Raw genomic sequence first — 14,091 nt, 5'->3', positions numbered from 1 at the left:
TCAGGTGGCCAAAGTATTGGAGTTTCGACTTCAGCATCAGCCCTTCCAGTGAATATTCAGGACTGATTTCCTTTAGGATTGACTGGGTTGATCTCCTTGTAGTCCAAGGGACTCTCAGGAGTCTTCTCCAACACCAGAGTTCAGAAGCATCAATTCTTCCCTGCTCAGCCTTCTTTATGTCCAACTCTCACATCCATTCAGGACTATTGAAAAAACCGTAGCTTTGACTAGACAGACCTTTATCGACAGTGATGTCTCTGCTTTTTAATCCCTGGTTTACAGGTGAGGAAACAGAGTCACAGAGAAGTGGAGTTAATCTCCAGTCACAACACAGGGAAGTGGCAGAGTGGGGATTCGAACTAGCACCTCCCATCCCTGAGGCCACTGAGGGGCACGTGGGTGCTCCCCTACACACACAGACAAGCAGACACAGAGACATAGAGACAGACACAACGGACACACACACACAGAAACACACACAGAGACACACACACACACACACACACACACACACACACAAACGCCGGGCACACCCCCAGCCGCGCAGGGCCTCCCCTAGCGGAGGAGGTGGCTCGGGGGCGGGGCGCGGCCGGTCCCAGCGCCGGGAGGAAGTGCCGGACTCCCGGGCGAGTCCTCCCGCGGGTCGGGCCATGGAGGCGGAGCCGCCGCTCTACCCGGTGGCGGGGGCCGCAGGGCCGCAGGGCGATGAGGACCGGCTCGGGGTCCCCGACGGGCCCGAGGCCCCGGTGAGCAGGGACGCGGATGGCGCGGGCACCGGGAGGGCCTGGGTCTCCCCGGCGGGAGTGGGATGCGGCCCCGGGGGCCGGGGGCGGCGGGGCTGGACGCGGGAGCGGCCGGGAAGCGCCTTTGCGAGCGGCCGTGGTGCCCCGCAGCTGGACGAGCTGGTGGGCGCGTACCCCAACTACAACGAGGAGGAGGAGGAGCGCCGCTACTACCGCCGCAAGCGGCTCGGCGTGCTCAAGAACGTGCTGGCGGCCAGCGCGGGCGGCATGCTCACCTACGGCGTCTACCTGGGTAGGTGGCCGGCGGCGCGCCCCGCCGGGGTGTTGGGCCCCGGGCCCGGCGAGGAGGCACGGCCCGCGGGCTCCCCCCCTCCCCTCCTCCGGCTCCGTCTGCGGACCTGAAGTTTCTCAAGGAAAGAGAAACCTCGGCCTCCCTTCCTCTTTCACTTCTCAATCTGCGCCCTGGCAGATGCAGCTGCGGCGCCCCCTCAGTGGGGCGTCCCCGGCGGGGGGGAGGGGACAGCCTCGGCCCTCGAGAGCGTGTGGGCGGCGCGCTGGGAGCCCTGGGCGGGTCTGCTGCCGTCCTGGGGGCGGGGTGGGGGGCGGCAGGTCATGGGGGCGCTGGGGTCCGAAAGTCCTGCAGAGCGACGCAGGGGAGGGGGGGGGTCTAGATTCAAGTCGCCGTCGTTGCCACTGGCAGGGGGACGCTCGACCAGCCTGGGCCTCCCCGCTGCCCTCCTGGGCATTGGAGTTAGGGATCCCTTTGGTGCCTAGAGCTACCCGCCCGGCTCTGCGTTCCTACCTCTGCTTGGCTGCCCCCAGAGCCAGGCGGCTCTCGCTATGCCCGCTCCCCGCCCCCCACCCCAGGCCTCCTGCAGATGCAGCTGATCCTGCACTATGATGAGACCTACCGCGAGGTGAAGTACGGCAACATGGGGCTGCCCGACATCGACAGCAAGATGCTGATGGGCATCAACGTGACGCCCATCGCCGCCCTGCTCTACACGCCCGTGCTCATCAGGTGCACCGTGGCCGTCCCTGCCAGGGCTGGGCTGCCCCCACTCCAACCTTGAAGGGGTGCAAGGGCTGTTGGACACCGGAGTCTCCAGCTCCCCTGGTGTTCCTGGGGGATGGGGAGAGGACTTGCTGAACTGGAGGGATGAGAGAGAAGGGGTGAAACCCAGGTTTGGGGAAGAAACACGAGCTTTGCCCCCAGACACTGTGGGTCTCAAGGTGAAGTCGCTCAGTCGTGTCCGACTCTTTGTGGCCCCGTGGACTGTAACCTACCAGGCTTCTCCATCCATGGGATTCTCCAGGCAAGAATACTGGAGTGGGTTGCCATTTCCTTCTCCAGGGGATCTTCCCGACCCAGGGATCGAACCCGGGTCTCCTGCATTGGAGGCAGACATTTTAACCTCTTAGCCACCAGGGAAGCCTCCGTGGGTCTCAAGCAACAGAAATTCGCTCTGGCTCCTTCCCTCAGCTTGCCCGTACCCCACGTGGCATCATTCTCGTGCCCTGCTTTGTGGCCTGGAGCCACAATGACCTTATGAGGTCCGGGCTGTGGAGTTTCTGGAAAGAATCTGATCAGCTAGCAAAGCCCAGGGACACACCCCAGGACCCATCAGCGTGGCATTGTTGAGGGACATTGCTCACTGCGAAGGGCATGGTTGGGTAGGTGCCCTGGGGACGTCTACTCCAGACCTGAGCCTTACTGGCATCCGGGGCTGTCACCGGGCCCTCCACCAGAACCTAACCACCAGGTGGTAGATCAGTGTTCAGATGGGACCTAGAGATCAGTGCACACACTGGATCTGTTCCCCTGTCTTTCCAAAACAAAAGCAACCCCCGCCCCCGCCCCTCCTCACCCCCAGCTCCTGGGCTGTTTCCTTGTCTTAAAACTAAAAAGAAAGAGGTGGTGAGGGAGAGAGAGAAGCTGAGAAAGAAAGGAAGGAAGGAAGGAGGAAGAAAACCTCCTAGGATAAACTTTCAGAACTGCCCTGACTAGGTCAGAAACATATAAAAGGCTTTATGGCTCTTGAAACCCATCACTATTATCCACAGGGACCTCCTTTCATTTCCTTTGTGCTGGGCACTTTATAAGCTATCGCATTCCCTACAATCCAGGGTGGATGCTCTAATCTTAGACACAGGGAGACCAAGAGGTTGAACCCATTCCCACCGGCAGAAGTGCAGACTGAAAGTCTGAACCCGGGCAGAGTGACTCGGAACCCCATGCTTTCCCTACCCCCATACTCCCAGGTGGACTTTCCAAAGGACTGTACCACCTGCCTGAGCACTGACTGTGTCATTTATAAAACCACAGCCTCATCAGCAGTGAGTGTTGGTATTTTTACTTTTTTGCAGTTTCAGAGTGTACGGTGCAGTTTCGGTGCCCTTCCCCAAATAGATCAGAGGAGGCTGCCTGTCTGTTTATTAGATGGCAGTTCAGTTCAGTGCAGTCGCTCAGTTGTGTCCGATTCTTTGTGACCCTGTGGACTGCAGCATGTCAGGCTTCCCTATCCATCACCAACTCCAAGCTTACTCAAACAACTGTCCATTGGGTCAGCGATGCCATCCAACCATCTCATCCTCTGTTGTCCCCTTCTCCTCCTGCCTTCAATCTTTCCCAGCACCAGGATCTTTTCCAATGAGTTGGCTTTTTCACATCAGGTGGCTAACGTATTGGAGCTTCAGCTTCAGCATCAGTCCTTTCAGTGAATATTCAGGGTTGACTTCCTTTAGGATTGACTAGTTTGATCCTAGGGATGTGACCACACAATCATGGTTATCTAGGTCATTAAGACCTTTTTTGTATAGTTCTGTGTATTCTGGCCACCTCTTCTTAATCTCTTCACGAGCAAGTATACTCCAATGAAAAAAGAAGAAAAAAAGAACCAGGAAGACCCTGTTGTAGAAGAGAAAGCAATTGTATCAGAAAACCAGAGTCACTGAACTTTGAGCTTGCTAGAAACTCAAAAGAAAGGAAATAATGAGCACAAATACTCAAAACAAACAAAAACCAAAACAAAGCTAATCCCAAGATGAGAGGGGTGATTTCTAACCTGATCAGCCTCCGAGCCCCGAATAGTCCCTTATCCTGTCATTTGTCAACCCCTTCCTAATGTGGTGTGACATTTTCCCAAGAGCCAGTGAGGATGTTGTTCTAGGAGCCAGTGAAGAGGAAGCTTCCCAACTGACCAGGCTGGACTGAAAGGGCAAAGGGCAGAGGGGACGGGGCGCCAGGGTTCTCTCCGTGGCCCTCAGTTTCCTCCACCCAGTTTCCTGGGACAAGTTCCTTAGACATTCGCTTGGGTCCTGCAGTCACTGCACGTGGGTAGAGGAAGGGCCTCAGTAGTCAGCCCAGAACACAGATGAGGGCCTCTGTGTCCTGACACCCTCTCCCCGCTTTCTCTCCTCTATCCCTGCAGTGGCCGTGAGAAGCTTGCAGCTGGGGCACGGCGCACATTACATCTGTGTGGTTACAGTGGCTCACTTGAGGCCACCAGCAAGTCCGTATCTCTGAGACTCTAGTTCAGGTCCCTCGATTCCAGGGCCAGGGGTCTCTCCCCACCTCAGCCAGCCTCAGGAGCTGGGACCCAGAGCTGTGGCCCCTGTGGTTTGGGGCTGAAGCCCTCTGGGTAGCTCGTGGTGCCAGCATCCTTCCTACCACTTGCAGGTTTTTTGGCACCAAGTGGATGATGTTCCTGGCTGTGGGCATCTATGCCCTCTTTGTCTCCACCAACTACTGGGAGCGCTACTACACGCTTGTGCCCTCAGCCGTGGCCCTGGGCATGGCCATTGTGCCTCTTTGGGCCTCCATGGGCAACTACATCACCAGGTGAGTCTGGTGGACAGCAGGGTGGAAGACTGGGGACCCAACAGAGCTGTATTGCCCACCTCAGCTGGGGGACCTTAGGCCAGCCTTAGTTGCCCTCTGGGCCTCAGTTTCCCCATTGGTGGGACACAGGTTGGGTACACATATGCCTGGGTACAGAGAGTGAGGCATCTGGCTGACGGAGGGCTGGGGAGAGCCTTCTCTCCTTTGCGGTCCAGGATGGCCCAGAAATACTATGAGTACTCCCACTACAAGGAGCAGGATGAGCAGGGCCCCCAGCAGCGCCCACCACGGGGCTCCCATGCACCCTACCTCCTGGTCTTCCAAGCCATCTTCTACAGCTTCTTCCATGTGAGTGCCATGCCTGGGGAACCTGGGGGCAGGCTATTCCAGGCCCAGAATCACATATTGCAGCCTATCCCACAGTCTTTCCAGTCCGCTAGTCCACTGCCCTTTCTTAGGCCAACCCTTGCTTGCTTACCTCTAGTGACAGAGACCTCATCACCTCACTGTCCATGGTGCTGACCAGGAGGAAGTCCTCCTGCATCGGGCACCCCCCACCACTGGACTGGCCCCTAGAAGTGGGAGGGCCCCTGTCCTCCCAAGGCTGTGCCCAGACCCCTCCCAGATGGTGCCTGTCCTCTCCATCTGGTTCCATGCCCTGCACCTGACCCACACCACCCTCCTGCCCACAGCTGAGCTTCGCCTGCGCCCAGCTGCCCATGATCTACTTCCTGAACCACTACCTGTATGACCTGAACCACACGCTGTTCAACGTGCAGAACTGCGGTTAGTGCTCAGGGGGGTGGGTTCCCTAAGGTTTGCTTGCCTCCCCCGCTGAGTCACTCAGCAGACACTGGGCCCTCAAGGGCAGAAAGGGGGCCCTCAAGGGCAGAAAGGATGCCCTCGCTCACAGGATCCAGAGCTGAGAGCCTGCCGTCACAACTCTGGTGATTGGGAAAAGCAAAGGGCCTTGTCCTTAGGTCATCTGACTCAACCTGGGGTCAGGGTAGGGTGCATCAGGGAAGGCTGCCTAGAGGAGGTCCATCTGGGCTGAGGCTGCCTGTGGAATCTCTCAAGAGCAAGTATATCCTCAATGCAGGGAGATGTATGGAGGTGGGAGGTGGGCTGGCAACCTAGGGAAAGGTACTTTCAGCCCTCTTGGCCCTCACCTCCAAAGTACTTTCCAAAGGAACCCTGCCTTTGCAGGCACGGATCCTCAGCCACCCCCTCTAACCCTCCCCTCACCCATCTCCTTGGTTCCATTTCTTTATGGCTGAGTCGCCAGTGTGCCCTGCTCCCTGCCTCACGATGCCCCTGCACCCTCCTCTTTCTCAGGCACTAACAGCCAGGGCATCCTCCTTGGCTTCAACAAGACCGTTCTGCGAACGCTACCGCGGAGCCGAAACCTCATTGTGGTGGAGAGCGTGCTCATGGCGGTGGCCTTCCTGGCTATGCTGCTGGTGCGGCCTGGAGTGGGGGTGTGGCGGGGTCAGGTCTGGGGCCCTTGGCGGGGAGAGAGGAGGCTTCGTCTGAGTCTGGAGTCAGGGCTGAGTCCTCGGGAGGGGACCTGAGCCTACGCACTGGGCTTGAGGCTTGGAGGCGTGGCCGATGCCTGTGGACTGAGAGAGGAGTTGGAATGCCAGAGGCCAGTAAGAGAGGGTCCAGGCCAGATCCGGGTCGAGCTGGAGACAGGGTCCTGGAGGGGGTCCGAGATGTGGCTTCAACCTGGGGGCGAAGCCGGGAGGCACGTCCTGGGATTTGCCGGGGGAGGGGCTGGGGCGGGGCCGAGTTCAAGGGGCGGGGCCAGGGCTCCCGGCTGCCCGCCCCCTCCCTCACTGCCTGGCCCGCAGGTGCTGGGCCTGTGCGGAGCCGCATACCGACCCACAGAGGAGATCGACCTGCGCAGTGTGGGCTGGGGCAATATCTTCCAGCTGCCCTTCAAGCACGTGCGCGACTTCCGCCTGCGCCACCTCGTGCCCTTTTTCATCTACAGCGGCTTCGAGGTGCTCTTTGCCTGCACTGGTCTCGCACTGGTAAGTGCAGCCTGCAGAGGGTAAAGCCAGATAAAGTCCACGACATCCCGTTAAATTTGAGTTTCGGATAAACAACGAATAAGTTTCGAATTTATCAGTTCAGTTCAGTTCAGTCGCTCAGCCGTGTCCGACTCTTTGTGACCCCATAGACTGCAGCACGCCAGGCCTCCCTGTCCATCGCCAACTCCTGGAGTTTACCCAAACTCATGCCCATTGAGTCGGTGATGCCATCCAACCATTTCTTCCTCTGTCGTCCCCTTCTCCTGCCTTCAATCTTTCCCAGCATCAGGGTCTTTTCAAATTTCGAATTTATAAGTATGTGTAATACAAACACTGTTGGCCCTCCGCGTTCACGAATCCAGAGGGCCCACAGCACTGCCCCATTTTATAGAAGGGATTTAGGCATCCATAGACGGTGTCCGCGGAGAGTCCTGGAGCCAACCCCCTGCAGACACCGATGGACAATTGAAGGCCTGGATATTTCCCCCCGTCTCCTTTTGCCTCTTTCCCTCAGTCCCTGTGCACCTTGGGAAAGTTGCTTTCACCTCTCCCAGGCTGCTTCCTCATTTGTGAAGTGTCTAATGACGCAGTTCCAGTTGAGACGGAATCGTGCCCAGAAAGTGTTTGGTTCCACGTGGGTTCCAACCTTGGTGTCTGGGGCCACTGTCCAAGCATTTTCTCATGGTCTGTCACTAAGGAACCTTCCCACAGGCTTTGGAGGAAGTTGGCCCTGTGGTGGCAGTTGAGAGGGCAGGATGTGGCCTGACGTGAGTCAAAGAGCCTGGGCCAGCTGACCACCAACCTCACCCCTGTCCCCCTAGGGCTACGGCGTGTGCTCGGTGGGGCTGGAACGCCTGGCATACCTCCTCGTGGCTTACAGCCTGGGCGCCTCGGCCTCCTCAGCTCTCGGCCTGCTGGGGCCGTGGCTGCCGCGCCCAGTGCCCCTGGTGGCCGGGGCTGGACTGCACCTGCTGCTCACTCTCAGCCTCTTCTTCTGGGCCCCCAAGCCCCGGACCCTGCAGCACATCTGGATCCTCTACACAGTAGCCGTGCTCTGGGGTGTGGGCAGTGCCCTCAACAAGACTGGGATCAGCAGTGAGTATAGCCGTGGGCCCTGGGTAGCTGGACAGAGGATCCAGGGGCTCCTCTAGGCAGTTGTGGGGAGCACAGACATCCCAGGGACAGACTTAGGGGCGATGGATACCCTGGAGGGCTGTCATGGGGCCTGTGCACTTGCTGGGGGCAGGTGGGGATCCCTATGCACACTCTTGGTGGCGGGGGGAAGTCCATGGACACTGCAGGGACAGATGGGGGCTGTGGACACCCTCAAAGCGGGTATGGAGTCACCTGCATGGACATCCTGTTGACTACCAGGGCAGGCATGGGATTCAGGGTGACATTGTGTGGTTCCATGAGCTGAGTATGGGGCTCTGTGGACACCCCTTCAGTTCAGTTCAGTTCAGTTGCTCAGTTGTGTCTGACTTTTTGCGACCCCATGAACTGCAGCACGCCAGGCTTCCCTGTCTATCACCAACTCTCGGAGTTTACTCAGACTCATGTCCATTGAGTCGATGGTGCCATCCAACCATCTCATCCTCTGTCATCCCCTTCTCCTCCCACCTTCAATCTGTCCCAGCATCAGAGTCTTTTCCAATGAGTCAGTTCTTCACATCAGGTGGCCAAAGTATTGGACACCTCTTAGGGACCATGTAAAAAAAAAAAACACTGGGGAGGCCTTATTTCATACTAGGGGGCAGGGTCCACCTTGGCATAGTTTTCAGAACACTGGAAACATATCAAGGTCTGTGCCCCAGAGCAGGTCCATTGCATCCCAGAAAAATAACCAGGGTGTGTCCATTAGGGGACTCACTGGAAAAGTCCCTGATGCTGGGAAAGATTGAAGGCAAAAGGAAAAGGGGTCAACGGAGGGTGAAATGGTTAGTTAGCATCACTGACTCAATGGACAGGAGTTTCAGCAAACTCCGGAAGATAGTGAAGGAAGTCCTGCAGTCCACGGGATCGCAGAGTCGGAGACAACTGAGCGACTGAACAACAACGAACCACTAGGGGGCAGGCCGGGACCGGTTTACAACAGCTTTCTACGCGCTCTTGCCAAGGGCTGGGACCAGTGCAGAGCATCTGGGGGTCCCCGCAGGGAGGTCCGCAGCTCTGGGCCCACCTGGCCCCTCCCCCTCTCTGCCCTGCCCTGTCTGCAGCGCTCCTGGGAATCCTGTACGAGGACAAGGAAAGGCAAGACTTCATCTTCACCATCTATCACTGGTGGCAGGCTGTGGCCATCTTCACCGTCTACCTGGGCTCAAGCCTGCCCATGAAGGTGAGGGCTGTCCCTACTCAACCCCTAGACAACAGATACTTTTGAGTGCCCGCCCTGGCCTCACAGACCCTGAAAGGCATTGTCTGTCCAAGGGCCAGGCCCTGGGCAAAGCCCACTAGTTGGCCCCACACCCATCACTGGCTCGTCACTTCCTGCTTCATCTCCTGCCAGCCTCAGTTTACCCGTGTCTGAAAGGGTTCATAATTTGCCCTCTCCTTGCGGGCACATCCCAGCTGCCTGGTGGGTTGTTTGGTCACCTGCTCACTAGATGTTGGGCTCTGAGCTGGATGCTGAAGGTCCCTCTCCCTTCTTGACGCTCCAGGGTCCTGGCCAACTTTAAAAACAATTAAAGAAAAGTATTTATTTGGCTGCACTGGGTGTTAGTTGCAGCACACAGGATCTTAGTTGGAGCATGTGGGACCTAGTTCCCCGGCCAGGGATTGAACCTGGGCCTCTTGCATTGGGACCACAATCTTAGCCACTGGACTATCAGGGAAGTCCCTGGCCAACCTTTTTTTTTTTTTTTTTTAATGACATAGAACAGGAAATAGCAGGGAGTATGCCTGTGAATATGCATGAATGTACTGCCTTATGTTGTAAAATTATGTCTGACTGCCTGTTACAGTCAAACCCTGTAACAAGTGTCACTTATGGTCCTCACATAAGGGGCAGGGTAATCTAAGCCCTGTTAAGGTGGCCCAAGCCTCCCTTCACATCTACCCAGGGAAGCAAAAGGATTATCATTACAGTAAGGGAAACTGAGGCCATGAGAAGTAGGGTGGCCATAAAGGACAGAGCTGGGGTTTGGGCCTTGCCGGCAGCACGGTACCCAGAGCTTGGCTGGCCCCCAGGAGGAGGGAAGGGCAGCCGAGGAGCTGCGTGCCTATCCGGGCGAGGGGCCGGGCCGGCAGCCGTGGGACCCTGCATTCTACCCCTGTTGGCCCAGGCTAAGCTGACGGTGCTGCTGGTGACGCTGGTGGCGTCCGCCGCCTCGTACCTGTGGATGGAGCAGAAGCTGCGGCGAGGCGTGGTCCCGCGCCAGCCCCGCATCCCGCGGCCCCAGCACAAAGTGCGCGGCTACCGCTACCTGGAGGAGGACAACTCGGACGAGAGCGACGCGGAGGGCGAGCGCGGCGGCTGCGGAGGCGGCGGCCGGGGGGACTGCGCGGAGGAGGAGGCGCCGCCCGCGTGGCCCCGACCCGGCCCGGAACCAGCCGGTCTCTACCGCCGGCCCTGTCCCTACGAACAGGCGCAGGGAGGCGATGGGCCGGAGGAGCAGTGAAAGGCCAAGCGTGATCTCCGGCCTAGGTTTAACGCGTCTCAGGTCGGGACCCCTCTGATTCCGCGCGCCAATTTCAGGCAGGACCCTCTGCGCGCCCCGCCCCGGGTTCAGGAACGCCCCTCCCAGAGCCTGGCCACCTGGAGCTTGGGATCCTCCCCGCAGCCTCTTCCAAGGCGGACTGGGTCCTCGAGACCCCTCCGCCAGGCCCAGGCTTCAAGAGACCGCCCAGCGGAAACCCTCCTCCGACCTTAGGGGCCGCTCTCCATGACCCCCTCCCCGGCCCCAGCCCCGGGGCAGGGACTCCGCAGTCCCGCCCCAGCTCCGGCTCCAGGACTGGGCCGGTTGGTGTGTCGCCTGCTTTGCACATCCTGTCCCCACAGCCCGCCAAGATATACGACGACTTTAAGAAAATGGGCAATAAAGAGATTTTTGTATTGTCCTGATTGGGAAGCGTGTCGTGGGTGAGCAGAGATGGCCCGGGGCGTGTGGCCGGGTGACCCAGCCGACTGGGGCACTGGGGTCGCCTGCCTTGAACTGAGATTGGGGAGGGAGGGTCCCCTAAGCTCCGCTCACCAGGCTGTTCCCGCTCCTGGAGGTACTGCGGCTCCTCACAGCCGCCAGCTTTTGCCAGTTCCACCCCACCCACTCAGGACAAAGAGGCGCCTGGGGGTCGTCAGTAGGGACCTCAGCCAGCCCCTCACTGGGCTAGAGGAGGGGATGGAGTCCCGCAGCCCAGGTCCCGCCGCCCCCTCCTCTAGCATCCCCAGCCCTCCTGCTCCACCCCCGTCCTTTCCTTACCCCTTGGGCCGCTTCTGCCCACAGCTCCCCAAGGGATTCCTTTTGGGGCCAAGTCCATTTCTGAGCCATGTGCGGGTCACCCCATGTCCAGTATGGGCCTGGGGCATTGACGTCTGAGCCCAGCTAAACTTGGCTGCTGATCTTCCGGGGTGACAGCCTACATTGTGACTGTCCATGAGGGATGCAGATGCTGGTGGGAGGGGCACACCCTTATCCCCCGACGTTGCCCACCACTGTGGGGAGAGGGAACTGAGATCCCACTGTGAGGAGAGGCAAGGGGACCGCAGGAGGGTCCTGGAGCCCCCAGCTGCACCCCAGGAGATCGGTACCAGCAATGCTGGAGGCAGAGCATTCCTCCTCACCCCACATCCACCCCTGGCAGCCTCCCAGACCCTCATCCACACCCACTTAAGCATTGGTCTCCTAGCTTCTTCCACCCACTATGGCCCTCTCTCCTCTGCCTCCCGCAGCCCTCACTTGAGTTTGTTTCCAGGAACCTCAGCGAGCCCTGGAGCCAGGCTCTTGAGCTCAGACAGGGGGTCAGCCCCTCCGAGCCACTTTCCTCCTCTGTAAACTGTATCTGTGGTGGCACCGAGGTCCCCAGAGCCTGGAGGAGACTCACAAGGGCACAGAGGATATTTTAAATTGTCTAAAATGTGGACATCTCCCTGCTCTAAGCAAATTAACAGGTTCCGTTAGTTCACAATTTCAGCGTTAGATGACACCACAAATCCTTTCATGTCATAGCTTTGAGAAGGTGGGTTTCCTGTGGTTTCGAGATTAAAAAATGGACATGACCATGGAACCAGAAATGAGACTGGGGGTGTCCCATCTGATTCCAGGTTTGAGAAGCTGGCCAGTGCACATAGCCAGTTTGTAAGTCATGGTGGTTATTGTCGAGTCATTACGTGGTATCCAACTCTTGTGCGACCCCAAGGACTGTAGCCCACCAGGCTCCTCTGTCCATGGGATTTTGCAGTTAAGAATACTAGAGTGGGTTGCCATTTCTTTCTCCAGGAGATCTTCCCAACCCAGGAATCGAACCCGAGTTTCCTACATGTGTCTCCTACATTGTAGGTGAATTCTTTACCACTGAGCTACCAGGGAAGCTTGGTGGTTATTAGAGAAGGAAATAAAAATACCATTTTTTTTCTTTCTATTGCTGTGTATTATTCAATATATTTTCTAAGTTATTAAAACATACATACTTATTGATTGGACCTAAATAATTCACAAATAGAACAGTTAGATATTTCCTTTGGCTTAGGAGCACCGTGAAAAAATTACCGAGACGCTGAGGGTTTCAGGACCAGGGAATGCTTGGGCAGCTTTGTGTTAGCAGAGGGCTGGCACGGAGTTACCTACAGGGAGGCCCTGGTAGGACCCTGGGCTCCCCCTCCTGCCTTGTCCAGAGAACTGAAGCATCTTTGGCTCCAGCCTGGGGGCGGAGATTAAACCTACGCTCTGTGATGCTCCAGGCCCTGCTCTGAATCAGCGTAAACTAGTCATCATCTGCTTTTGGCAGATTCGAGGATCCTGCCTTTATGGCGGGTAGCAAGGCCCACACCTCTCCACAGCCTCCCCAACAGGTGACCTCTAGACTCACACAGATGAAGGAGCTGAAAACTGCCTGCCTCGTATACAGACTTTCAATGACGAGCAGCCCCAGACGGGGTCATGCGGGGTGACTGGCACTCTGTCCTCCCCTTTCCCCAGCAGCATCTAGCACGGAAGGCAATGTTCTCTGACGGCAGATGTGCTGACCTCCTGGCAGGGTTCCAGCCAAATTCCAGACAGAGCTGGGCAACAAGATGCTTGAGCCATAAGCAGGGCAGGGCATCGTTTGGGAAAGTGTGGGCGTCTGGGTGTGCCAGGCAAGCGAGGGGAGGCGAAGACAATGGTTCTACAGCTGGTCTCAGTTCCAAGTCATTTCCAGGGATGAGCCCAGGCATTCGGAGCAGCCACCTGGGAGGGAGCATGACTTTCAATGACATGCCTTGCAGGGGGATAGGCTCCCCATCAGAAGACTCCACACCCCCTGTCACTGCTCCTGGCACATGGACAAGACCCACAGAGAGACACACGGAACAGGCCACACCCATGACAAGCAACACACACGCACACACCCAGAACAAGCAGGATAACTGTCATGGCAGCAAGCCCCAGCAGGCCAGCTCTTACAGAGACGCCTAATCAAGCCATCAGATGTGGATGCTCCATCCCTTGGCAGCTCCAGGTCTGGATATAAAGTACAATGTTGATGTCTCTGTCACCTCTGGATAAGGGGACCGGGTGGTCGTCTGGACTCCAAAGTGGAAAGTCAGACTCAGCATCATGGTCTTGGCTTCTGTGATTCTGCGTCAATCTGCCCTTGGGTAATTTTAAAAACTATATGATTCCAAGACTCTATAGTGTAAGATTTTAACTATCTTCTCAATAGCAGATGAGAGAGCTTGAAAGTCTTCTAGAGTCACCTAGAGATGCTGGATCAGAAACAAACTGGTTTGGGGACATCCCTGGCAGTCCAGTCATTAAGATTCTGTGCTTTCTAGGGGGGGAACTAAGATTCCATGTGCTACGGCATCCCATATGGCATGGCCAAAAAGTAAAATTTGATAAATTCTGCAACTGAGGCAGATCTGCATCAGCAGGATACAAAAGTAAAGGTTGCTATTTAAAGGGTATTAGAGTTTACATTCAGAAAAGTGGAAGTCACTCAGTCATGTCCAATTCTTCGGAACCCCATGGACTATACATAGTCCATGGAATTCTCCAAGCCAGAATACTGGCATAGTCTTTCCCTTCTCCAGGGGATCTTCACAACCCAGGGATCGAACCCAGGTCTCCCGCTTTGCAGGCGGATTCTTTACCAGCTGAGTCATCAGGGAAGCCCAAGAACACTGGAGTGGGCAGCCTATCCCTTCTCCAGCAGATCTTCCCAACTCGAGAATTGAACCGGGGTCTCCTGCATTGCAGAGTGTCAATATAAATGTAAAAGTTTGCAAATGCGGGCATTCTCCCAAGTATCTTGTTCAAGAGATGAACCTTTTTTTATGAGA

General features: G+C 57.0%; 1 protein-coding gene across 2 annotated transcripts; it reads left to right on the top strand.

The window, feature by feature from the left end:
• The first annotated feature begins 415 nt into the window (after window positions 1-415).
• UNC93B1 (unc-93 homolog B1, TLR signaling regulator) lies at window positions 416-10,673 on the top strand. 2 transcript variants are annotated; one of them, XM_069565571.1, is made up of 11 exons: window positions 416-746; window positions 894-1,035; window positions 1,611-1,764; window positions 4,423-4,584; window positions 4,800-4,932; window positions 5,277-5,370; window positions 5,920-6,044; window positions 6,435-6,617; window positions 7,439-7,712; window positions 8,834-8,952; window positions 9,899-10,673. In XM_069565571.1, the coding sequence occupies exons 1-11, from the start codon at window positions 651-653 to the stop codon at window positions 10,232-10,234; spliced, it is 1,818 nt and encodes a 605-aa protein (XP_069421672.1). In that variant the 5' UTR covers window positions 416-650; the 3' UTR covers window positions 10,235-10,673. The 2 variants fall into 2 exon arrangements, with proteins under 2 accessions (XP_069421672.1, XP_069421671.1); XM_069565570.1 differs by having other exon boundaries at window positions 422-746; window positions 1,566-1,764.
• The last annotated feature ends 3,418 nt before the right edge of the window (window positions 10,674-14,091 follow it).

Source organism: Ovis canadensis, chromosome 21 (genome assembly GCF_042477335.2).
Source record: "Ovis canadensis isolate MfBH-ARS-UI-01 breed Bighorn chromosome 21, ARS-UI_OviCan_v2, whole genome shotgun sequence".
NCBI classification, from domain to species: Eukaryota; Metazoa; Chordata; class Mammalia; order Artiodactyla; family Bovidae; genus Ovis; species Ovis canadensis.
The sequence above is the reverse complement of the archived record's forward strand: the minus strand, read 5'-3'. Positions and strand labels throughout refer to the sequence as shown.